The sequence below is a fragment of the Cydia splendana genome, chromosome 16, assembly GCF_910591565.1.
Source record: "Cydia splendana chromosome 16, ilCydSple1.2, whole genome shotgun sequence".
NCBI classification, from domain to species: Eukaryota; Metazoa; Arthropoda; class Insecta; order Lepidoptera; family Tortricidae; genus Cydia; species Cydia splendana.
Window position 1 is genome coordinate 9,092,520 of NC_085975.1, and position 27,995 is coordinate 9,120,514.

General features: G+C 38.6%; 1 protein-coding gene across 1 annotated transcript; it reads right to left on the reverse strand.

The window, feature by feature from the left end:
* On the reverse strand, nucleotides 1–27,979 carry LOC134798222 (ATP-dependent RNA helicase vasa). Its single transcript, XM_063770589.1, has 14 exons — nucleotides 27,944–27,979; nucleotides 27,339–27,459; nucleotides 26,004–26,141; nucleotides 17,622–17,908; nucleotides 10,257–10,442; nucleotides 10,019–10,105; nucleotides 9,599–9,736; nucleotides 8,811–8,987; nucleotides 4,673–4,868; nucleotides 2,630–2,827; nucleotides 2,156–2,286; nucleotides 1,761–1,886; nucleotides 366–647; nucleotides 1–171 (listed from the first exon to the last, which is right to left on the reverse strand). The coding sequence occupies exons 1-13, from the start codon at nucleotides 27,974–27,976 to the stop codon at nucleotides 588–590; spliced, it is 1,878 nt and encodes a 625-aa protein (XP_063626659.1). The 5' UTR covers nucleotides 27,977–27,979; the 3' UTR covers nucleotides 1–171; nucleotides 366–587.
* Between the last annotated feature and the right edge of the window lie 16 nt (nucleotides 27,980–27,995).

Consider the following 27,995-nt stretch of genomic DNA (forward strand, 5'->3'; position numbering starts at 1 on the left):
TTAACACTAAAACACAACAAAATAATAATCCATGTGATATTACAAATGTGAATAGGAAATGTTTTAAGTATGTTCTATTGATGCAGGAGTTATTAGTTCTTAAAATTAGGCGCTTATATCTAAAATACTTGTCAATATAAGTTGCAGTCTTGTAGTCATGACAGTATAAATCTATGGGCTAAACCAGCGGTCGGCAACCTTTTAGCAGCCAAGGGCCACATAGTAGTTAACGAAGTTGACGCGGATCGTACTTTGTTAATATTTATGACTTTATCAGACATTATCGTTTGTCAATATTACATACAAAATAGCCTGGGAGGCTCGCGGGCCGCAAGTGACAGGTTCACGGGCCGCAGGTTGCTGACCGCTGGGCTAAACTTTCTTATACATATGTATTAGTGTTATTTGTACAACCAACTCCTAACCAGGTTAGAGATTTGGTGCAGGTATATCTTTATTCTTGTAGTCACTTAAAACTTTCACAGCGTCACCAGCACCAACAAATCAAAGAATTCACTTGTTCCATCACATGGGCGAATTTCAAGAAGTCTTGAACTTTTATATCTAACACTCTTAATAACTTGTATTTACCATTCTTCCTCGGGTTCTTCGCCTTGCGACACAGCAGCACTCGCGTTGTTAAAGTTCTGTAATCGAAAATAAATGCAGTGTCGATTGAGCGATTCTCAAACTTCGAAGGGTATAAAATGTTGTTTATTTAAGTAAGTAAATATCTATGTAGTAGCTAAGTTTAACTAAAAAACAATATACAGTGGAACCTGGATAATTGCAATCTCAAGGGACCGGCCATTTTTTGTCAATTAACCAGGTTTTTCATTTAAGCAGGTCGTGTCAATTAACGAGGTTCAAAAAATCGTTGTGTCAATTATAGAGGTTTTCATTAATAGAGGTTGCGTTCTGACAAATTTCTTTTATGGAGGTGCAAATAACCATTGAAAGTAGATTTACACGCTTACGTTCTGGGTTTCTGGTCTATATATAGCTTCTGTCTATACTTGCACTTTTACACTACATTAATTACTACTTTATTTTCTTATTAATCATTTGGGTTTAAAAAAATCCCTTGAATTGTAGAAGAAAGTTTTATTGGAATGTAAAAAGCATACTTTGTTTTTGATTTAATCAAAAATATTTCACCTACTACAGGCTGTGATAGATACCCAATAAATAAATTGAATTCTGGATGAAGATATAAATAAAATGATCATTGCTATTAAAATATTGTTTCTGCTGTCTACAACTACATTATTTCAATTACAGAGGTAATAAGTAAGACTCGTTTCAATAATAGAGGTAAAAAGGAGAGCAAAAATAACGGATTTTTTTAGCACAGTGTCAATTATAGAGGTCTTAGTTGCGACGTGGTCAATTACAGAGGCAAAATTACGAAAAGCCCTAAAATCTAAATTGCAATTATAGAGGTTCCAAAATTTCAATTATAGAGGCCTTTTGGTCTCAAGGGACCGGGACTGGACTTTTGGTTGCAATTATTGAGGTTTTCCATTTATCCAGGTGCCAATTAACCAGGTTTCACTGTATTATTGAATTATAAAAAACAATATATTATTGAATTATTTACTGTTTATGTTGTAAAAGACTTGAGGCTATCTTAGTAAATTCATACTAGTTGCATGGTCATGGTAATTAATACTAATAAAATAGCAGATGTACGTCTTGGCCGGGACACTCCCGTGTCCCCAGATGAGACATCCATGGTAATATATTGGTAGACTACTTACTCGGACGTCGCTACCGCCATATTTGTTGCCCCGATACGTGGCGGTGCCTCCGCCCTGCAGGAAGTCCGGAATGGGCTGGTCGGCTTGCCGTAGTATTTTTGCCAAATCCGCGACTAACCCTGCATCCTGAAATTTGTTATATATGTAAATATCCAAGTACAAAACGTGGGCCTAAGGGGGCATCGATTCCAGGGCGTCCAGGGGGAGAGGGCGTTTTGGCAAATATCACGTAAATTTTTATTGGCAAAAAATTTTTTTGAGAGAATCAGATTAATTTAAAGTAAAACATGTCTGAAAAATCCTCAAAATCCCCTCACCTCACGTAAATAATGGCCCCTAAAACAACCAGCCATGACAAACTTTTTCATTAAAATGTAAGAAAAAAGGTGGCTTACTTGGTCTGCATCAAAAAAGGAAACAGCTTTGCCACGGTTTCCAACGCGGCCCGTGCGCCCGATTCTGTGGACGTACTCGTCTATGCTCTTGGGCAGATCATAATTTACGACGATGTCGACGTTCTTGATATCTGTGAAAATGTTCCTTTTTATTTATTTGGTTTTTTCTTTATTGCATATACATAATTAGTTTATAATGATATTAAGATTGGACATAATAATGACGGCTAGTCTAGTGTCATGGTATTCCTTCCTACTTATTCTTATTTACTGAAGGACTTTGAAAGTTAGTCCCCTAAAAGCCTTGGCCCCATTCCTTGTAAAAAAGTACGTACAAAAAAAACAATCAATTATGTAAAAGAGATTCCGTATCATTGTTGACAGTATTAACTGACTGTTTGTCAAACTTAGACATCAAGTACCTACAGAAGATAGATTAAATAGTAGTGATAGTGTTGGTAAGGTGGTTGTTACCTAAGCCGCGCGCGGCCACGGCGGTGGCGACGAGGATGCAGTGCGCGCCGGTCTTGAAGTTGTGCAGCGCCAGCTCGCGCTCGCGCTGCATGCGGTCGCCGTGGATGGACGACGTCAGCATCTGCTGCTCCGACAGCAGCGACGCGATGAAGTCCGCGTTGCGCTTCGTCTCCACGAACACCAGGATGCGCTTCTTGTCTAAACGTTCACAATATACTTTACTAATCCATTACGAACAATTTGATAGAATTTTTATTTTCATAGTACTCTGTTGTTGAATGCACCTGGACAGATGGGCCAAAATAGCGACCGAATGGGCACCACAGATCACCCGAGGCAGACCAAAAATGAGATGGTGAAACGACCTGGACTCATTCTGTGGCAACTGGACAGACAGGGGAGGCCTTTGCCGAGCAATGGGACACAATATAAGCTACAAAAAAAAAGTACTCTGTTGAGTGATGTTGATCAGTCTGTTAAGTGTGGTTGGTGCAACTGGCCTTAAGTCGTGTTCAAAATTAAAATTATTGACCGAAGCGAAGCGAAGGTCTACGTTTTGACTCGGGCATTTTGCTTTCGTATGTCCGGATGTTCTCCTCTACAGGTCGCAATTCTTAACCGATTCTCGTGAAATTTTGTGACCGAATTTTATGACTAAATAAAATTTTTTTGTCAATCCGGTTTTTGGAAATTTTTAAAAATGGCGGAGTCGTGATACCTGGCGCCTAAACAAATAGTCGTATCGATATCATAAGACTTTTTTCTTTTTGAAACATGTTTACAGAGTTAATAGCAAAAAATGCAGGAAAAAATTATCGCTGGTTTAGGCGGTATTTAGATATTTAATTTTAACTAATTTTAATTTGAGAAGGAGTAGCTAAATTTCGTCAACCCATCTAAGAACTATTTGGCTCAGTTTGTAAACGTTCGCTTTTTCTGTTTGTTTGCAGAGGGTCTGGGTTCGATCCCCAGTAATTGTATCCTGGGATATTATAACTTTTTGTATTTTTTTACACATAAATTTCGTATTGTTTTTCTTTAATTTACTATACACCGTGTTTTTATTGAATTCCGTTAACTTCGGGGTATAGTTAAGTACGATTATAAGAACTAAATGGCATAGTTAATTTAAAAAAAAAAAAAATTTTTTTGTTTTCTTTTTTGTTTTTTTTTTTGTTTAAAAAGTAATTAAATGTAGCATATAGCGTTGTTGTAACACGGGCATTACATTTAACTCAACCAAACAATTGAAATCTGTGACATATCAATGTCATTTCGTACATCAATCGACCGAGATTGTACTTAAGTTTAGTAGCAAATGTATGAACTCATTCTAAACACTAATCAATATGTAAGCCGGCCCTAAGGCAAGTGTACACGCTTGTAGAGGCCTTATAGTAAAAAAATAAATTATGGATTATCTCCGAAATGGACTTAATTAGAACATCGGTGTCTTTGAGAAAGTTACTTGATTTAAGCTCAGGAATGCACCCTTGAAATTAACGGAAATCAAAAAAAACACGGTGTATTTAAAGCTCTTAGCACCATGTTATTTCAAGCTCTGCTCGCGAGGTCTACAGCTCACAGAGCCACTAGTATAAAATATAGCCAACAATTTAACGATGACAAACATTTGGTGCAACCGAACCTCAACCTTATAGAGGTCACAACAATAAACGCAAAATGAGGCTCACCAGCTATAGATAAATTAAACTAGACAAATTAGTTAATAAATGTTGGATTTCCTCACAAACACAATGGTTGCGAGTGCGGTCGCAATGATTAACCTTGTGAACGCCAAGAACACCTAAAGGCGTCGGAACTAGTCGTGCACACAGTACCTGGGACAACTATAAGTGTTATGGAGGATGCTGTCAAAGTAACCCTCACACTTTCAAGTACATTAGTTCGCTTGCGGCCGGGACCTTGGCGGGTCAGTGACGTTTTTGTTTATGACGTAAAGCCTTCAAAAGGTTAAAGCGCTTAAGCAAAACTAGGGACTCTAATTCATTCAGTATAATTTGATATAATATAATTGATTACCGTTCTCTTCAATCAGTTTCTTTAAAGTGTTCTGCTTTTCATACTTTGTGACCTGGTGAAATATTTGTTCGACGTCTGCGCTTGCACCACCGACTATGCCGACGGCCACGAATAAATAGTTGTTTAAAAACTTCATAGCCAAATTTTGGATGTCCTCTGGGAAGGTCGCGGAGAACATAAGCGTTTGACGTTCGCCCTGCAAAATAAGTACAAAATATTTATTCCAAAAACAATAAAATCTGTGTTACATTTAGACGGTGCGAGTTTCATTGCGGTATTTAATCAGTCGGCTGAATTGGATGTTACCTCACGCAATGTAACTAAACTCGCATGTGAGTTAGCATGTAGGGGGCTGTCCATAAATTACGTCATCGATTTTTGACGATTTTTTAACCCCCCCCCCCCCCCTATAATCATCCAAAAATCATGCTTCAAATGACCCCATTTCCTCCTACTTCATGCTACCGTCATCCGATGTCCAGACCCCCGCCCCCCCTAATTTGAAATGACGTAATTTATGAATAGCCCCTAGTCTAAATGAGCCCTTATGCTGACAAATGTGTTATGACACTTATGACGTGTGGATGAAGTGTAACCAAATACTATCCAAATATGTCTGAATATGGATGTTTGTTTGTATACATATTTTGCTTGGGTAGCACAGCACAACTCGACCACCCAGAATGAAATATAATGAATTAATTTTATCTCTATGATACAAATACGACGGTTGCGTGTTGTGAGATAGCACACGACACACAGACACACGTAACACACGACACAGTAACAGACGATGGATAGCAATTTATTTTAACTAAGCACTAGGGCTTCCAATACCGGGATCCCGTCTGTTTAAACAGATTTTTCAATACCGGTATTTTTTAATGAAATACCGGGATCCCGGTATTTTCAAAAACAAGGAAAATGTGCTTTTATTAATTATAACGTTTAAAATCTATTAAAATGGTCAAATTCGGTTGTATCAAGAAGATGACTTGCCAATTTAATTAAAGAAGATCATTTAATTCAAACAAGATCTGTGCATATGCGTTAGATAAATATTTGGTGATGAATTCTGAGGAGGATATATTAAGGGGCTACCCCACGCGAATGACCTTCGATCTGAATCCCTTAGTTTTCTAATGTTTTTTGTAGCTTATTATATTAACAACAACAGCTTCCAGCAATATATACTGCAAAACGTAATTCAAGACCAAAAAAAGTAAGAAAATGTTGCCACTTTTTACTAGCGCGTCTTGTATTTATGCAACAATAAATATATAAAAGTACTTTTTTAAATCGCCGAAGTAAAATTACTAATAAATAAATTATTTACTATTTAACAAACAAATTATTGCAGTGGCAACATTGTCTTACTTTTTTTGGTCTTGAATTACGTTTTGCAGTTTAGTATCCTATATTTACTTCAAAGTTCATTGCCTTCGAGATATTTGGCATCAAAGTTGAACAATTTTAGGCTAAAAACTGGTTTTCTGGCCATAACTTTTGTGTTAATTAGTTTAAAATGAAAATCCTGGACACGTTTCTCGAGACGTCAAAGACGAACCCAAGTATTTAGATTTCGTACATGTAATTGTAAGATTCTTCACTGCAAACTAGATACGAAAAAATTGTTTTTTTTTTTTAGAAAAATGTCGGGTAGCCCCTTAATATAATTAGGATTGTTCATTTTTTTTTAAATGTTCTATTTCGAAAACCATTTCGAGATATAAGGTTTTCAAACAGTTTCCGACATTTGCTGCGATATAATAATTGAGGATTGAAGATATTTCAACAAATATCCTTATGACCTTAGTTTGACCTTTCTCGTTGGCTGAATGTAAAGTCATCGCATAATAAAAGTTATCGGACCATAGTAAATCAATCCGTCACTCACGTAATTGTCAAAGTTATCATTGTCATAATGAAATTTTTCAGTTAAACCGCTGCGCTGGTTTGTTATGATTTGATTTATAATTGATACCTAAACAGTAGTTTTCGTTGCTTAATATATCAAAGACCTTGTTCCTACGTGTGGGAATGATTCACAAAAATAATTGTTCGAATCCGCGAAGACCTACGACGTGAAACATGGTGCCGTGAATTGAACTTGGAATACCTACCTACTTACACACAGTATTGCTGTGAGGATCACGTCGATGTAAGTATAAAATTAATATTATTTTACTACAATTATTTAAAAGCTCACTTTGTAGGTAGGGTCGCGGGGACCTATGTGTTTTCTGTGGTAATGTAGCCAGAGTATATAAAGGCAAACCGTTAAACAGAGATGGTGCCTACTAGAAAGAAACACTATACAAGAATACATAGTCATACTCAAAATTCAGCCTGAAACTGCTTTAAAAAGATATAATTTCTAATTTCCAGGTACATGTTGCAGTTCAAGCTGCTGATATCATGGTGGACAAGACTTAAGTTAATAGTTGTGAATAATAAAACATGTTTTTGTTTACCTACTTTTTTATTAATTTAGGAAATATATGTATATATGTTTCCCAAAAAAAAGTAACTATACATATATGTATGTTCATCATGTTCTGCACGAGCAGCTGACAATGATGGCTTCTTGTTGACGAACCAGAAGAGAAGTGTATGGTTTGTTATTTACTCTGTTCCCAGGCATTATTTACTGTCGTAAAGTATTATGACGATTAATATGACGTTCGTTTCGATACAAAATGCTCAACTTTGTTCAGGGCCCAAGTGCCTTAACAAAATCAATCTCCTTCGTACATTACGTATCCCACAGCCGTATCTAAATAGGAATCACATGATGACCTGAAATTATAGGATATAATTAGCAAAATTGGCATGTACCTAATATAGTACAATATCCAAACAATGGTGACAAGCCGGTAGAACCCACTGGGTGCTAAGCTACCTTAGCAATGGACGCTTATAACGATTTTATGAATCCAATCATCTTACGAATCGAATCAGTTAAAAAATATATGATGTAACTTACATTTGTATTTTTGCTCCCCTGATTTCAGCCAAGTTATGGTTGGAGTTGGATGCTATATGGATACATACTCCAATGAAACTAAGTTATATTATATAACTTAGGCAGATTTCTGGAATCAGCTTTCACAAATTTATAGCGTAGGTATTTTGAAATTATTGATTTAGGGATTCAAAATAAACGAGTTTTCCAGACGATATTATTTATAAAAACGCGTGACACTGACATTGTAGACAGGTGACATTACAATCAATTGACAATTACAACTATTTTTTTAATGTTTGTTATTGCTTGTGCTTTATCAAATCAGCCACTACATGTAATTTACGAGAAGTCGTATCTCATATTTTCAATAAATTATAAATATTCAACCGAGCCGTGAATTAATAAATCATTCAAATTGGTATCTTAAATTAACCTATATTTTCAGAAAATAAAATAAAAATGGGGGTCTAATAAAAATGAACAATCCTAATTAGTTATTAAAATTTTATCAAAAAGTAGAAAGAAATTCATTGTAATTTTTGGTGCCAAAGAATATTTATTGGCTGATTATTAGATTGAACTAAAAATGTGACTTGTGAAGTCAACAAGGCGGATAAAATGATTGCCAACCTGGAAGGGTTCACATAATTATTGCAGATGGCGATTATTGTTTAATATCCTAAGCTAAGGACATACATATCTGATGTAAAAGTAAGCCTTTAAAAAAAAACTCAATTTTTTTAAGCCATTTATAGTCAATACCGGGATCCCGTTATTGTTGAAGACAGTTTCGGTATTAATACCGGTATTGAAAGAAGCCCGGTATTTGGAAGCCCTACTAAGCACATTAAACTCAGATATCTGACTTTGGAATGTGAAAAGATGGGATTAGGGACTAAAAAAATAACTTATTCGAGATGGGGATGTAGAATTTAGGCTTTGAGATTTATTATATGGAAAAAAAATTTTGGTAGATATTAATCTGATTTTTTTTGCTGTAGTACAAGTGCTTGAAGCCTGACCAGTAATATATGATTATTGTCAAGAGGGCGCTGTTATTCAGGGTAACAGTTCAGTATACATAGTATGAAAAAAATAGTTCCAGAGAAATTCCGCAACATGGCGCGTGATCATATATTCCTGGTCAGGCTTTACTAATTATTCACTTACCATCGGAACCATAGTGGGATGATCCATCATCTTCTCGACGCTGGGCATGAAGCCCATGTCCAGCATGCGATCGGCCTCGTCCAGCACCACGAACCGGATGCTGCCGAACGACACGCGATTACGATCAACGAAATCGTGCAGACGTCCCGGTGTCGCGACGAGAATGTGACATCCTCTCTGTAAAAAATGTCAGTAAGTTTTATTTTTCAGTCGCCAATAAGATAAATATAGTTTATTTTTCAAGTAGGCATATTACAATGCGCTTATGAATGGCAAATTAATCTTTTCGACGCCGTATCAAACACAAAAGCTGTCACTCGGACGCCACGTCACCGAAGTGTCAAATTGAACTATATGCATATGCACGTAGGTCTATGTTGCTCTGTGGTCTGTGGCCGATTAATCGGTCTTTGGCGGTGGACCTGCGGTGCGGATATATCGGTAATTGGCGTCCAAAAGGTTAAGCTACGCGGGTTCTACACCTCTGACCCAAGAAGAGTAGCGTGGTTTTACCAGAGAATTACTATTTCCAAAACATGAAGTTAGCTACTTATTCCATTTACATACATAGGTATGCAACATGTTAGCTTCATTATCAATCATTCTAACCAGCCAATAAATAGCAGTAAAAATCACCAGTTTTAGGAATCTCAAAGAGCCGCTAATGTTGTTTTCAATGGTCTCACTTTAATAACTCTCAAGTGTTCATTTCTTGAGTGACTTGAAGAGCCGCAATTTGCCGACCCCTGACTTAAGCTAGGATATTATAACTAAATTATATAACTTACAGAAATATTGTCTCCTTGATGTCTCACAGCTACTCCTCCATAAGCGACGGCTATTTTTAAGACTGAACCATGCGAAAACTTTCTAGCCTCATTAAAAATTTGTAATGTCAATTCACGAGTAGGCGACATTATCACAACCTGGAAAAATAAGTTAATACTCAATATAATATACGTAGTCTCTAACTTTTTTATTTATTAATTTAGGTAAACAAACAGTCACTACAAGAAAGGCTTAAATATAAAGTATTTTTAACACTATATACAGTATGTGTGACCAACACCGTTCACCACTTATTACAATTAGGTACTTTGATTATTCTAGCTTAAGGCTCCGGAAGGCATTGACAAGGTAAAGGTTATTATTACATTAAGTTAGATTAAATTATTTTTTTAATTCTGTATTCGTTTATTTAAGTTTACCTGTGGTTCAGCACAACCGCTAGGTCCAACTACTAACTCACGGGTGTCTTGAAGCAGCGTATTTATAATAGGGAGAAGGAAGGCAGCCTGAAAAATAGGAAAAGATGTTCATAATGGCAAACATACGTCTCAAGAAGAAGGCTTAAATTTTCTCTCACGTCAAGTAAGCGTAATTGGTATTTGCTTGTTTTAAAGAGACAAACTTTGTAATATTTCCTAAATCCCAATTTTAACTTACTGTTTTTCCAGATCCGGTCTGTGCGCAGCCCATCAAATCTCGGCCACCCATAATGATGGGTATGGCGTGCTTCTGAATGGGCGTAGGCTTTTTATAGCCGGACTTGAGAATGTTGTCCAAGACGTACTTTCTGAAGTTGGCAGTTTCAAAACTGTCAATGTTTCGTGGTGGATTTTCACCACTTACCTGAAAACATTAAAAAAATATTGTAACACAATGCAACATTTGAAAGCACCCGGCTTTCAAATGTGAATCTGGCCAGTGAACACTACTTATGCACTGTTAAGGCCGGATTCCACCAGTTTGCGGCACAAGCATTTTTGTACTGAATATGCTTGTGCCGCACACTGGTGGAATCCCGCCTTTAGGCTCTCCGAAACATGTCGCGGGAATGACTATAGTCTGTATCTTTAGGTATTTAAATAAAAGTAAACAAACAAACTATAAATTTTTCGGGTAGTTATAACATTTATTGGTTAACCGACCAAATACAAAACCGCCTGGATCAGTCACTGAACGACCTGACTAACCTATTACTTTAATTGATCATGTAATGTTTTCATCTACCCTCAACTGGCTTAATAAGCCATTTGAGGGTAGATCTTGTTTACTTTTATTTAAATACCTAAAGATACAAAAATACGCGAGTTAACCCGTTTTAGGAGCATTCCTTGAAATTGTCTACCGTTTGTCCCGTACAAACGCGAATTTTCTGAAGATTTGCAGGTAATTAATATCACAGCAAATTTCCAAGGCTAAATGATCAGACCAGTTAGACCCGTAATGTACCTTTACATTTGCAACTGATTGCATCGCTGCCTCGGTAACCAAACAATGGTCGAGCCAGCGCGTGCAACCGTGTGCGTCACTCACGAACGTAAAGGTATCGGATGTTACACCCAACTTAAACTTAATCCGCGCATATCCAAAACTGGTCCTCACAAAACTTTAATAGTTCCCTACCAAATAAACTATCGGAATGGGCATTGAAATGCCCTAGAATATAAACTGAGGATATCTCGACGCTTTACACGATAGCACATACTTCACTCAGGCACTCTGTAAAATCGCTCAAGTTATCAGCATGGTTAACGGGCATGTAAACCAAAAACACCAAAAACTAACGAACGATCACAAACTTGTACTTTAATTGCTGCGAGCCGATCACTAGCACAGTCAATCATGGACACTGAGAGATTTTTCTTGAATCCTGTGGGTAGTATGCTAGATTTCTTGGAAAAAGCAGGATATGGTATTTGTAGGTACTCGTTAAGATATTCCAGAGTTCCAAAACAATCGCCAGTTGCAACGTATCGCAGTAAAATTTGGAGATTTATTCGGCTAGGTACATATACTTGCAACTAATTGTAGAAGTTCTTCAAAATTACCTAAATTCATCCGCAAATGATTACGATACAATTAAGGATCTGCAATGACTAGTTTCCCCAATGTATTCGAAGCTTGCACCCACCACCGTCGACGTTTTCTTTGCTTTTTGCATGTTAACATTGTTAACATCTTTAATAAATGATCACAAATAAAAATTTATCCAAGACGCACAACTTCATTCGACGCCATAGTGAGAGAAAATAAAAAGTGAATAATCTTAGCACCAGCAACCGTGTGAACATGCAATGAAAGAAAAATGAATCATTCACTCAAGTGAACATTCATTCGATTGAACCGTCTGATCCCACCTTTAGGCTACAAGTAAACTTCACTTCGCGCGTTAAATCGTGTTATCAATTCCAAGGTGATACGTAATGTTTTCATTATGGATATATTTTTAATTTTCATGATGATTTATAAGTTCGATAGGTACCTGTGTGTAGCAATAAATTTTAGGCAAACCGGTGGGAATCGAGTTGTATGGAGCCGCCGTCCCTGCATCATACTCCTTATCTTGCTTCATAGCTACTTTTAAAAGTGTGACTTTTATGTTCGTTTTTTCCCCTATGTATTCAACAATATCCTCCAGTAAGGTATTGCTGTCGACGTTGTTTATAAACAAGTGAATCCTCGACTCAGCTGCTCTAAACTTGCAATTAGTGTTTATTGTTGTCGTTCCCTTATCGCCAATAAACCGGTTCTTGTAACGCTTGTTCTGCACAGTAACCCACTCAGAGTTCGTTTCCTCTCGCTTCCACTCCCGCGGGGCTTGAACTACATCTGCAAAAGACTTATCCTGCACCTGAGAAACGTTGTTTACCGATGATTCCCTACTCGGCTCGACTCGACTCGGCAGCTCCCCGCTGGATTCTCGACCTAAGTGACTCGCGACAGTAGCATGATCCGCATCGTTATTCGACTGCACATGCGCTGCAGATGCAGAAAGCGCAGTATTGGCTGCGCGCTGATCATGGTGACTATCGTTTACCACGGTGTCGTTTCTGTTACACAATAACTCTTGTTTCATCTGCTGTACGAGTATTTTGGTAGCATACGTATCCTTTATGCTTTCCAAGTCATGTTTAAGAACCGTGATGTCCTTAAGAAGTCTTGATACGTCCAGGTGATCCCATGTTATTGGAGGAAGCTTGTTTAGGTCACAGGCCACGAACACGGGTAACTTTTCACTGTGCGTTACTTTGAAAACATTGATGATGTCAAACAAATCCTTGCTACTTTTCCCCTCCTTGCTCTTGGCCTTCCGTTTTATGTTGCGCAGGTCTGTCGAAATATAGTGAAAAAGCAAAGATTTAGCCTTCTCGATGTCTTCTACACTGAAAGCTGAAGAGCAGATTTTCACTAAACTGACGGTTTCCATAATCATGTGTTTATTTTGGATAAAACACAGTGTCTCGTTCACAACTAAATTGCAGTTAATGCACTTCACTAAATTAACAGTCGACATTTTTAAAACACGTAACAGGCAGAGAGAGCGCCTACCGTCCGTTGCATGCGCGCATACACATCAAGCGCACGGCGCAGTGTTCCGGCTAGAACAAGCTAGGTGGACAAAATTCATTATCAAATTCCACTAATGAGTAATTAGATTAGATAAATAACTTTCTAAACACCCAAACCCATTAATAAATTATATTTAATTTTCTAATGTTATGAGTTATAGGGCGCCGAAGTCAGCTAATAAAGTGCAATTGCACAATTAAATTAGTTTCAATTCTGTGATGCGTTCAAGAACATCTCTTACAAGTAAAACATTATATTGTGGAAAGTATTATATATATAAAATTGAAAAACCAGAACGGGATAAAAAACGAGCGAAGAAGAGAGATGGCGCCTTACAAATTTCTAAAAAAGTTTTTGACACGTATCTCGAATACAACGCACGTATGATAAGAAAAAACTGTTTAAATCTATTATCTACATATGAGAATAAAACTAGAACATAAAAACTATCGCTTTCGATGCGTATTTAATTTACAATAAGGAAAAGAAATTTTCATAACAATCTTCATTTTACGATGATCGGCTATTTCCGGCAACTCTCGGTTAGTTTCGTTTCGGTGGTGGTACAGACAAAATTATTTGATGTGGGGCTACAGACATACCAAATGTATATGTTTGTCATGTTGGTATACAGTTATTGCGGCGTTTTATTACACGAAGTAAAATAAAAAGTGCCGCCAACCTCGATCTTTGTCTATGCCCATACGAGTGACGTATGCCATACATGACATCAATCAAATTAGTATTGTCGTATGATTATCGTGTTAATAATTTGTGTGTGTAATTAAGTTCGGAAAAGGAGTGCGACAAGGATGTATTCTGTCCCCCATTCTCTTCAACGCCTACGGGGAATACATCATGCGACGCACTCTTGAAAACTGGGAGGGCGGAGTCTCTATCGGTGGTGTTAAAATCACTAATTTGCGCTACGCCGACGACACCACCCTTGTTGCAGCCGATGAAGCGGAAATGGGTTTGCTACTGGAACGCATGGAAAGAGTAAGCGAGGAACTTGCTCTCTCCATCAACAAATCAAAGACCAAAGTAATGGTGGTTGACCGCGGCAAGTTGCTAGAGTTCGACGGGACACTCAACCTCCAATACGTGGACAACTTTATATACCTGGGCTCCACCATATGCAGCAATGGATCATGCGAACTAGATGTACGGAAGCGAATTGGGATGGCGAAAGGCGCGATGACAAGGCTGACTAAGATCTGGTCAAATAGGGCAATCTCTTTGAAGACAAAGGTTAGGCTGGTGAGGACACTGGTGTTCTCAATCTTCCTCTATGGGGCTGAAATTTGGACCCTCAAAAAAGCTGACCGCGTACGGATTGACGCATTCGAAATGTGGTGCTGGAGGAGAATGTTACGCGTTCCTTGGACAGCTCGCCGTACGAATGTGTCTATCCTACGCGAAGTGGGAAACACCCTGAGACTATCGACAATCTGTCTACGCAGAATCTTTGACTTCTTCGGTCACATAGCCAGAAGGCACGACACTGGAGAAAATGCTGGTGACAGGAAAAAAAGAGGGATATCGAAGAGGAAGAAGTCCTATGCGATGGACTGATCAAATCAGTGACAACTCCGGCAAGAAAGTTCACGAGGCCATTCACTCTGCCGAAGACCGAAACACGTGGAAAGCAATCGTTCGAAAAGTCATTTATAGAGGTCACGACCCTCAGCTATGAAAAATACGATTCAAGGAGGAGGAGGATTGGCAAAATATGAATTATAGTTGGGGAGCCGACGATGCTAAATGTGTAGTTACTCGAGCGTCGTACAGACCTATTGGAATCGAAATATTAGATGATAAGAAGAAAAAAAGTTATATAAAGTTTTTTTTTTCAGCGAGCCAGAAAGCGTCTACAATTTTTTTTAATTTCGGAAGGTTGGTGGAGGGTTAAAAAATCATTAAGCAGTTTGTGGGTTTGGTCGTTTTTGTCCACGTTAATACTATATTTTCTGAAACTTAATATAACACTTATTTGTAGGCATTTTCTTAATCTGACGAACACAAGTTTGACGCCTAATTTTTACATTGTAACCGTCAGATTAAGGAAATGCGTGCAAATAATTATTAGATTTAGTAATAGCACAATTATAGCATCTGCTTAAGTATTTGTTGAACACCCCACCAACCAAGGGCTCAACATAGATGGCTAAAAGGGGTAAAGGTAGACCACACGTGGTACCAAGATATCACTCATATTTTAATCTGACGCGCTCGAGTTAACACAAAAATCCCCTCTTGGGCTCCGCTACTATTACGAGATTTCACGGAAGAGTCTGAGAGACGTTTGAAAAATATTTTAACTAGTTATTCATCACTGAATACCAAGTGGAATAGTGCGTCAAGATTAAAGAAGCAATTTGTGGAAAGTATAAAAGTGGTCTGGATAGCCAAAATATAGAAATTACGAGTGTGCAAAACTAGACCATCAACGTCGTCTGAAAATGTTAATCCTGCAGGAAGACCCAAATTAGACTTCAAAAGTTTCTCTTTCAAAAGGAAAAAGCGCTGAGTTAAAGATCTGGTACAATAACGTAGTGTTTTAATTGCTGCCAAAATCCCGATTGTATGAAAAATTATAAAAAATATTAGCGAAAGTCCACAAAAGCCAGCGTAGTCTTGTTCTTACAACAGTAGGTACTTCAGTAAATTCTAGGCAGCTAAGTGTTTATGAGGCATATTATATTGAGTCAAAATCAACAAATACAAATTTACAAGCAGACTAAAAAGTGGTAAATGAAGGCTGATCATCATAAATATCCATCTTATCATTATTTGCAGGTACATGCGTGTTATATCCTTCAGAAGAATTTCTAAAGACTTACGCAAAACAAGGAAAACAATTATTTTACTGATATAATTCATGAGTTCGAACAAATTATTAGGTTATTAATAATTAATTTTGTTTATTATTGCGTTATTAAATTATTTGTAAAAAATATATATAATTAATTTAAATATATTTGATTTTGATTTTTTCACTTTTATTCATGGTATCTTAATTGTTTTAATAAAGTTCATTATATTTAATGATCAATAATAACTAGAGATGCCACGAATATTCGGCAACTATTCGGTATTCGGCCACTTTGCCGAATATTCGGTTTCCGCCGAATGTTGCCTACTATTCGGCCGAATACCGAATATCTGTTGCACCTACGTAAAAAGAAAAATTACACAAAAAAATAACCAAAAACTAGGTGTATTTAATATTAAAAATGTATTCTTGGAAAGTAGTTAAATACGAAGGCACGTTTTTGAGCATTTGTTGATTACAAAATAATTTATTTTTATCATGGGTCTGATTTGATTGACTCTAACAACATTCATTAATTCTGTTTAACATAAAAATATATCTTAGCAAACGTTGTGCTTTGTTGGAGAACAGTTTTCATAATAATTGTGACACAAAATGTTCGCATGTCTTGCCGAATATTCGGTATTCGGCCGAGAGAGGTGCCGAATATTCGGTATTCGGCCAAATTCACTATTCGGGGCATCTCTAATAAAAACCCAGGATTCTCTGCCTCTGGCTTGCCTTAGCCGGCCGGCCAGAGTGGAGTCGTTAGAGCTATAAGCTCCAGGGGTGGAAGTGAAATATGCATAAGACGCGACTTGGCACAGTGGCTGTTAACAGCCACTGGGTAGAAAGCGGCGCATACCCCTCGACACCCCTGAGCCGCTCACACCGGTGTTGCCCTTGAGCCATCCTAGATGTCGCTTTTAGTGGGGGCCCATCTTGTGAGGGAGTCACAGTCTGCCGGAAATAAAATTGCATACCGTTTTATTAGGCAGGCGTCCGGTTTTTTATCCCATAGCTCAGTACTTAGTCCATCGCTTTCACCCAATAACCTAGTTCATTTTAGATACCATCAACTCTCAATAGCCCTTACACCCTGGCGGGTGCTGCCTCTGCGTGCGTCCCATGACACGGGTAAGGGCAGCATCCGCTCGGTGTACCCCTTACATTTCATTAAAGTGTCAAAAGGGCCGCGCACGCCTCCCAAAGGTCCGGAACACCATTGTTCCGTGATGGGAAAGACATACCCTAATACTACCCAAAAACACAAAAAATTAATTTTGTCCACCTAGCTTGTTCTAGACGAAACACTGTGCGGCGCAGACTGAGTGACATAAATGGTCAAAAATATGCACAGAAAAATAATCGCCCGCTTTAAATGCCGAAAAGTCGCAACATAGGAAATAAAATGCGTTTGTACGGGAAAGCCCGTGGAATGCTCCATTATTACCTCAAGCACCTGGCTTATAAGAAACCAGTCAAATTATGTAAAAAAAAAAAAACTTAAAAATTAAACTATACCATCATACCAAAAATACATTAAAAACTTGAGTGTTCTAAAAAATAAGGGGCTTATCGAGTGTCGTGAACAACAAATATATTCCGCGACAACTTTTGGACTTAATAAAATAACTCACTTTGACAGCGATGTTGTCGAACTTGTCAAAGTTGATCCCGGAGCTGATGCCGCTGCCGAAGATCTCGTCCTCGTTCTCGGTGGGCTCGGGCGGCACGTAGGTGACGGGCGGCTTCTTGGGCTCGCCGTTCTCGTCGAGCTCGGGCTCCTGGTCGCCGGCCGCGTCGCCGCCGTCACGCTCGCCGCGGTCACCGAACCCGCCGCGGCCCCGCCCGCCCCCGCCGCGCCCGCGGCCCCGGCCTCGCCCGCGCTCCCCGCGGTCTCGGTCGCCGTCGTTGTACTCGTCGCCTGCCGTATACGATTATTATGATTAATACCGCCTGAGCCCCGTACGTAGAACGCCCGCACAAATATACATGTAATTTTTGTAATAACTGTGTATTTGTGAAACGCATCACACATAGACCGTATCTTCGGCTTATTTAGGTTAATTATTTACATTGGAGACCCGGATATGAGAAAAATATATCAAGAACACTAAAAGGTAGGAATACAAAAACAAAAAAATATTACAACGAAATCACAATAGTAATAAATTGAAACAGTCTAATCAAACTTGTATGACCTACTCTACAACTGCAGCTTTAAATTATAATCAATTTTAACTATAGTTCGTTTTTTTAACATTAGAAAGAACTCCACAGAAGCAAGCGTGCAGTTTTTATCAGGCTATTTAATTGTTAATAATTATTGAAGTATCTAATGTAGCATGGTCAATACATATAATTTACTTCAAATTATTACCGCTAAAAGTGCCGGATTTGGAACCACAAGCTTACTTCTGCGAAGTTCTTTCTAATGCTAAAAAAAACGAACTATAACTAGTGTAGGATTTCAAATTCAACCCACTTGAGCTTATCATAAACATTATGAAGTGGGTTACTAAATATGAAGTGAGGGTTTCAAATTTCTTTGTTACGACTTACGATTTCTTTCGGAATGAATCCCATCGTTATTGTTTCCTACACTGGGTATAATTTTTATCGTGTACATGTTTATACAAGTAGTAAGTATTACTTATTGAGTGAGTTTATGTTTTATTCAGTTACAGATATTCAGCTATTTAACTTTGAAAAAACAAATGAAGTTCATCAGACTATCTTCAATTACATGGCCAAAATAAGGACATATTACTTGAGGAAACCCAATCATTATCTCAAGGTACCTAATTCAAGCTTCAGCTGGACTGATCTTTCAAGTCCAGTTTTCATTCATGGGACTCCTTCTATCTAATTCGGAAGAGACTAGGCTTGTGCCTGCTCGGTCACTACAGAGAGCGCTCCGCTCTCGGTCAATCGGTCAAACGAACTAGTTCAGTCTTTTAGTTCCTTTAGTTCAGTTCGGTCTTTGAGAGCTAGGAATGTATGAATCGATTTTACAGTAGTTTTTTTCTAAATCTTTGGCAACTGAATTACGATTCAACTTGTACGATACTATATGACGGTTAAACATCAAAAAACACAATAAAATAAAAAATATAGAAAAACTATTTGATTTTTCTTCATACTTTTCGGGTTTAGGAGTGTTTGCCAGCGTCATTGTGAACCATTTCGTTCAGTCTATTTTCTGTTTCACTCATGTCAAGCGCTCACCCATCCCACTGAACTAAAGGACCTAAAGACCGATTAAGAAGAGCATAAAGTAAAATCATCTATTACGACCCTTATTGACTTAGCAATAAAGTCCAAATTCTGCCATACAAACTGCCAGCCCTGCCGGCGCGCCCCCGACCGGCGCTCTCCCGATCGGCCCAAGAACAATTTTCTTTAGTCTTTAATAAATACGTTAAAATAACCTAAAAGTATTTGATTTTTTGTATATTTTCCTCGCAATCAGTGAAAAGCAGAGTGTACAACAAGGGAATAAATGTCCATTTTTACTCTCGTCTACTATTTTAGTACAAAAAATTGCCTCGGGTAAAAATGGGTCACTTTATGCCCTTGTTGTACAATCTACTATATTCCTTTCGGTCCTTTATGGGATTTCATTCTTAACAGTTCTTAGTTCATGACCGACACAAGCCTAGAAGAGACTAGGTCTGGCGACTTTGTTCCAATTTCTATAAGAATTAGTTACGGAAGCTTAAAATCCACATTTGAAGAGTAGGGTAGTAAATGAAGCAAGTTGTTGTATGGAGACCCATGCATTAATTTCTCAGTCGATGAAATTTAGCTTGGTTATTGTATAGTATGAGCCGAGACTAACATTATAAATATCCAAAAAAAAAAACTCCTAAGTTAGGTAAAAACACAAATCTGATTATATATTGAACCGAGTAATTCCTCAGTCCAAAATTATTTTACAAAATAAGTTATTTGTATCAGTATGTGATACTAGAAAAAAATCTAAAAGTTTTGTCAAACATGAGAATATTTTTTTATGATACTTCCTTTTTTTGACGCTCATTTTCATGGGAAAATTGCTCTGTCATTTTTTTCTTCTTATATGATCTTAGAATATAATTTGGCGTAGTGGGTAAAAAAATCCAAAAAAAATGCGTATCGAAATGTATGTATGTATAGAATTTGGGGTGTATGTGGGATTTTTCGCAGTGGGAACAGTCAGGACAGTGATCGGTCTACGAAAGTAGATACTGTCATGACTGGGCTGTAAATACTCCATAAATCTCTTCACTGGTGGCTCCAAGCAGTTGTCATGCACACAGCGGCCACACCCCGGTAAACCGCGTCGATCCGCGGGCTAAACCCAGTGAAGGGGCCGTGTCTATGCGGTTCAACGGGTCAGTCCCCCTATCCAGTGCACAAAGTCTGTTACGGCTCGGAAGGCGATCACCGCCAGTATGGCACATGATTCGGCGACCCAGGCGTTACAGCAGGGCATCCGTGACGTGCCTGTAAGGGCGCATGTAGGGACTCATAGAGACATGCGGCCAGTTACTGCATCCTCTAGCTCAATCTAGTCGTAGCGGACCTCCGCTCCACTGGCAATCTGGGTTAGGGGACGAGAGAGTGGGTCTGTGTGCGCGCAAATGCTTACCCACTTTAATATATTCACGCGCTGATGACTCCTGGCAAGAATTACTGGATAATGAGTGCATGTCCTACGGCGATGGAGACTGGTGGTGGGGATTGAACTGGTGGGTTTAATCTTTAGCTGGCTCTCTGCACGTAGGCGGTTGGGCGGTGATGGTCGCTCCGGGACTCAAGTGAGACGAGAGAACCGGTTCGGCAGCTCGCCTAACGACAAAGCAGCCCTATTTAGGGATCGCACTGCTTTCCCCAATCCGGGGAAGGGCCTAGAAAAGGTGGCCTAAACAAAGCTCGTCTCTTTTTATCCCAGCCGGCTAACCGCGGTCGACTGGTCACCAATATCAGCGGTCGAAAGAAACTGAACAAAATTAGTAAATATTTCAATATTGCTGCTTGGAACGTAAGAACCTTATTAGACATTTGCAAGTCACGCTCGCGCCCATGCTCGCAATAGTTAAGTAAACCCCTTTTAATAATAAGTAATACTCATAATAAATAAATAAAAACTTGTCAGGATGTCGCCGTCGACGGATACGTCTGGGAGGACATCATCATGTATAGAACTATTAAAAACTGAGAGTGGAAATTTTTTAGATTTTCATTTTGTAGGTATAAAACGGCAATAAAATGGCATTCCAGTGAAAAAATTAGACTGAGCAATTTTCCGGTCCAAGACACGCCAAAAAATTTTATTTTATTAATACTGGTATTTCTGCTGGGATATTTTTTTGATATTTCATATATTGTTGCAATAAGTTACATGAATATGTCTGGCGAAGAAAGTTTGAACGGAGCATTTTTCCGTAAAAAGATATTAAGGATTTAAGACTTTAGGTATTTACTTTAATTCTATTATTATTATTCTTTGGAAATTTATACAATACTTTTTATTTATTGATACTTTATCATACTGTAAAGTTTTTTCAGGCTGAGGAATTACTGCGGGGTCCACTACCTTTATTTACTACACTAGAGGGTAGAAAAAGGCGTAAACCAGCACAATGAGTGGCCTTTGAATTTGTATCGCCATTTTAGACTTGTAAAATTGTACACTGAGAAAAAAAACTAACAAAAACACACTTAGAATTACAAAAATAAAACTTAATCCGGGGACAAGGAGAGTCAAATAATAGGAACAAATTGACTTTTGCAATTTCCATTTAGTAGGAAATACAACTTCTATATTTGTAATTTGAAGTATGCTAGAGTAATTTCAGAAATTTGGTTTTGTTATTCCGAGAGGTGCTTTAGCAATATCGGAGGTGATGACGTCATGGGTGAAAACTAACCGTTTTGTAATTCTAAGCGTGCTTTAGCAATGTCGGAGACGATGACGTCATAGGTTTTACTAAACTGTACTGCGATTCCAAGCTAGCTGTTGTTATTCTAGAGATAATGACGTTACAGGCAAAAACTAAACTGTTTGCAATTCCTCCGCCCCTAGCAAACGGGCGCCGCGAGAGCATGTCGCGCGCGTGGTAGCTACCCGTCTCTATTTCTGTCTGTATGAATAAAAAAGCGTTTGGTAGTATATCTCTGTACTAAAGAGGCACTATAAAAGCCTGTCGAGATATTCTACCCATTCCTTTCTTATTCATACAGTCAGAAAGAGACTATAGTATTTATTACGCGCGCAACATGCTCTCGCGGCGCACCTGTGCTAGGGAGGTTGGAATTGCAAACAGTTTAGATTTACCTATGATGTCATTATCACTAGAATAACAACAGCTAGCTCGAAGTTGCAGAACAATACACTCGCGTGCAAAAGTATTGCATCGCTTTGCATTTTTTCGTCCGCACCCAATATATTTGTAAACTGGTTAATTTCACTAAATTATTTTAATGTAATCATGTTCCTTGAAGTTTTAGCTTTACGAAAAGTAAAAAAACATGGAAACCGACCCAGTATTTTTCAAATTATCGGCATTTTCCCGATTTCTGAGCGGTTTCACGTTATCACGCGCACGAGTTGCGCTACCCTTGACCCCTATAAAACGGGGGGCAGAAAGGGGTTGTTATCAGTCACTTATCAGAAGTCGATCGTTACATATCTCCGCGTATTTTCCCGTGAAAAAGACCTGGAAAAATGGAAACCACTGAAGCTGAAGTCCGCCAAATCGTCCAGCCCCTGCAAGCGGGGCGTAGCCAACGTCCAGTAGCTGCCGAGCTGAATTTAAGCCAATCTGCAATTTGTAGAGTTTACCAGAGGTTCCAGGGGACTCGATCCTTTACTTCAAGACCAAGAAGCGGCCGCAGAAAGTGTACATCAGAGAGGGACGACTGCTTCTTTGTCACAACATCTCTCCGAGATCGACACCAGACAAGTATTGCCATCCAGCAGCGTCTGCGTGAGGTACGAGGAGTGGCTGCCAGTAAGTGGACAGTAAGAAGAAGACTTAAGAAAGCGAACCTGATACCCAGGAGGCCCGCAGCGGGGCCCAGATTGCTGGCGCGACACCGTACAGCCTAAAGAGAGTTTTCTGAAAATCACAAGGACTGGACCATTGAGCAATGAACCCCAGTTCTCTTCTTGAAAGAGCGCAGAATGTGCTTGAATGGATGTGACCGAAAAGGAAGAGTCTACAGAAGGCTAGAAAAATAGTTAGTTCAATGTTACTTCTCCGAAAGGGTCGCCAATGGCGGTGGTTCCGTAATGTTCTGGGGCGGCATTTCCTACGACGGGCGGACAGAGCTGGTTTTCGTGCCTGGCGAGGGCCGTGACAGTAGATTGACCGCTGCCAAGTACGTCACTGATATCCTGGAGGAACATGTTGTTCCTTATGCCGGTATTTTTGATGAGAGGTTCATCCTACTGCAGGATAATGTCCCGTGTCATACCCCTAGGGCCACCGCAGCCTACCTTCTTGAAGTGGGCATCGACACCATGGACTGGCCAGCCAGTAGCGTGCACAGAGATGTGGGACTGGGTAGGCAAAATTATATCAGAAAACCGGGCAAGTGCGAGTCGGACTCGCGCACGAAGGGTTCCGTACCATAATGCAAAAAAAGGCAAAAAAAAAACGGTCACCCATCCAAGTACTGACCCCGCCCTACGTAGCTTAACTTCGGTCAAAAATCACGTTTGTTGTATGGGAGCCCCACTTAAATCTTTATTTTATTCTGTTTTTAGTGTTTGTTGTTATCACGGTTCGTGAGATACAGCCTGATGACAGACGGACGGACGGAAGGACAGCAGAGTCTTAGTAATAGAGTCCCGTTTTACCCTTTGGGTACGGAACCTTAAAAAATGAGAGCTACTAACTCACCAAAAAAATTGCGTGATGGTTTTCATTTTGTTGTCAAGTCTTTTCAATTACTTCTTTTTTTGGCTAAACGAAAGCTTCGAAAACGCACCATTTTTAATAGTTTGCACACACACACACCCACACCCACACCCACAACTTTCACAGATAAAATTATCCATTTTTTCACTAATCGCACTTTATAATTTCCGGCAACTGTTAACTGTTATCTCATAAACTCACCAAAACAAACAAACAATGGCGACCGAATAAAAAATGTAAATAAACTTAACCAAATACTGTAAACGAATAAAAAAATAGTCTCGTTTTTGCACTAAATTACCATAGCAAATGCTACTTTTTAAAATAGTCACGTAAACATCGGAACTATTCGGAAACTTTCGGGCGTCATTCGTTTATGTTTGGTACGAAAGACACTGCCTATTGCGTCTAAATGTGTACGTTACTTGTATAATTGTGTGCTCGTACTTATAGGAAGGCCCACTACACTGTAACCGCGTAACGACGATTCACGGGGAGGCACACATAGAAAGATTTAGACGGAAATGTTTTCTGTCTTTGCCGTGCAAGGCACGTAGCGGCGCTAGTGCCGCGTGGTGTAAACTTCGTCGCGTAGAATTATTATAGATGATGACTTGATGACAAAGCTTAACCGGTATATGGAGCGCTTATTAATTTTTAGAATGTTTTAAGTTATATCGATTACTGATAGTACGATCAGGTATAAATTAAATGAAGTAGTTTAAGAGGATAGACATCGGAATTATAGTAGGGTAGGCAGTGCCTTTTTGCCTTTATGAAGTGCACGCCACTGTGACCAGCGATGAGCCCGGACCTTAACCCCATTGAACACGTGTGGGACTACCTAAAAGTAGGGTTTGGAAGCGGAATCCTGCCCTGGTCAATGTTGAGGTGCTGAAGGGAGCGTTGCTGGAGGAGTGGGGCGCTATTCCTCATCATCACATTAAAAAAATAATGAGGTCTATGAAAAACCACTTGGTTTGTGAAAGGAAGGCTGTGGGTGGCAATACCAAGTATTAATTAAATAATAATAATCGATATTGTATTAAAAGAATGACTTTTATTCTTAAGTTTTCAGATTTATTTTTAGAGCATTATGCGACTACTTTCAGTTTTCTGTTTTTTTGTAGTCTTCAGATTCGAAATTTCATTGTATTTGCCATTTTTCTAATGCGTTACATTATAAGCTTTCAGTTGATACCTAAATTTTCAGAATCGGGTATAGAATTACAAAGATATTGGGTGCAGACGAAAAAATGCAAAGTGATGCAATACTTTTGCACGCGAGTGTATATTCCTGTAGACACCAACTACACAGTAGGTCGCGGGTTAATATGTCCATGGCCCACAATATATCCTAAATTTATTATTTAACTAAAGTATGTTTTAAACAAAGAAGACACGAGACACGCCCGCCCGACATCCGACACAATACTAACTCTAACCAAATGAACGTAGCAAGTAGTAAATTTTACTAAAATCACTAACATTCGTTTCGCTGTGTTGGTATTACAAAACTCGTTTAGTGATTGGTACAACAATGAACATAAACACAACAAGTCTATCTACTAAATACCAGTAAACTTTGTAATGTCGCTATAGTAACAACTGAATTGTTATTTTAAATGGGGTAATGTTATTCCCGCGAACTCGTTTTTTAGATATTACAAAACTATGTAAGTGAGACATTTACTAAAATCATAACTTGAAATCACAGATGCTTTTTTCCAAAAATCACAAACTTTACTAGTAAAAATCGGAGAATTTTAGTAGTAATAAAAATGGATTGTAACAAATACTGAACTTTGTTTAATGCTCCATTTACTAAAGTCTGTTTGCTGAAATTAGATTTAGTATTACTGAGCTGTTTGTAGAAATAAATAAATTTTACAGAAATAGTGATACTTCCATGATTACTACTAAAACTTCATTTTTTCCCCCAGTACAGAACTGTTTATTAATTTCTGGTGATGATTTTTCTCTCAGTGTACATAAATTACAATTAGGCCTTGGTCAAAACCAAGAAAATTATATTGTTTAAAAGCGATAGAAATGGATGAATTTGGACAATCGCAATTTATGGAAGGTATCCTGAAATTGAGAACATACCGCCATTATTATCTTCATTGTCTTGGTCGCGGGACTCCCAGCCGCCGCCGCCGCCGCGCCCGCCCCGGCCTCCGCGTCCCCCGCGGCCTCCCCGCCCGCCCCTTCCACGCCTGTCGCCGAACCCATTTGTCTTGAAGTCTGTAACAATTTTCAGGAGAGATTATTAGTGCAACCCTATTGATAGAGCATTCCAGCAGTTACTTATAGTCTTTTCCTATTACTGAGAATGCAAATTTGCTAAGTTTGGGTTTTACAAAGTTTTTAAAGCCATGTAATATCATCAGACAAAATATGTACTTACTAGAGAAGCATGCATGAGTGATGTTGATCACAATACATAGGTGACTAGATAAGTTTTGCAATAGGGAATATTAGGCAAAGCTCAGCATAGGTGGCACCACTAGCACATACAGTAAACAAACATCAATGACACATCATGCGTCACTACGGCAATCACATGGCTTACCGTGAAACACGACAATCTAAAGTTCGGTTTCTGCCTCTCTATCACTCTTGCTTATTCGATCGATAGAGAGGCAGATAAAGAAATTTCGATTTTTTCGTTTCACAGTAGGCCACCTGTAAACAAACCACCTTGGTGCATCAATGTCACAGTTAAAACTTGTTAAAAAACTGTTTAAGGACTAGTATGCATAAGTTACTCTATGCCCTCTATGGTTTACTAAACAAATTAGTGCTGCACTCTGGCAGCAGAACATTGCAGTAATACTCCCTATAGATAAGTATGAAAGAAAGAGGTAGCCTATTCTTTTTTTAAACTATATTTGCATAGACAATGATTGGCCGGAAAATAACTTTGTATGAATTGAAAATGTTGTATAAAATGTGATTTACGTACATGTCCTAATAGGTCACGCCGACGTTTTTAAAGTAAAAATATTTTTTTAATAAGTAAATTTAAAAAGAAAGTAAATGTTTTCCGGCCAATCATTGTCTATGGAAATATAGTTTTAAAAAGTATGTGAGACAGACCTCTTTGTTTCATATTTGCCTATAGCAAAACTTATCTAGTGATGTCCAGATGACAGGATTTTGGATCAACAAAGTGGTGTAGATTGCAGAGCTTTCTCTGCAACTTCGATGAGCCTAGACCAGCGGCCCGCGAACCTCTCAAATGCGGCTCGCGAGCCTCCCTGGCTATTTTGTATGTAATATTGACAAATGAAAATGTCTGATAAATTCATAAATATTAACAAAGTGCGCTCCGCGTCCACTTCGTTAACTGCTATGTGGCCCTTGGCTGCTAAAAGGTTGCCAACCACTTGCCTAGATTGTTATTCCTCAATGATAACAGCATAAATTAAAGTTAATTACCACTGTCTTCATCATTCTGGAAGGATGTAAATCCTCTTCCCTTAGATAAGCTGTGACCCTCATCCACATCATTGGAGTCATAGTTGTTGTAAGTCCTGGCTGCCGGAGGTGGTACTGCCGTCTGGAAGAAATAGAAAGATTTAGCAACAGAAAGTCATTTTTATAGGTCCTTATGTGTACCTGCGCTCGGATTTTCTAAAATGTGGTTATTAGATCATTAAGATGCCAAAGTTAGGATTAAAGTACAAGTTGGAACCCGGCGGTTGTGTCACTGAGACAACTATGAGACCGTTCATAGGCATCATAGCAACAAGTGACAAAATAAAAAGTTAATTCATCCACGCAGTTTCAATTTAACATAAAATTTGGATACCTTAAAAAAAATCTAATTATTAACGACCTTTTAGTGAATAAATGGATGTTGATCAGTCAAATATTCCATTCTTCTGAACAAGCGAGTGTTTTGCGACTTTTGCGTCGGTCAAACCCCTCAAAGGTGCTACACTATCATACAACATTTATTTATCTTCCTCTTATTTCATACCTGTTTAAGATCTACAAAAAACAGCACTGGACAAAAATAAGTTCAAGGTCAAAATACTCACAACGGCCGAGGAATCATCCCATTCATCATCCATGACCTGAAAGTAAATATTT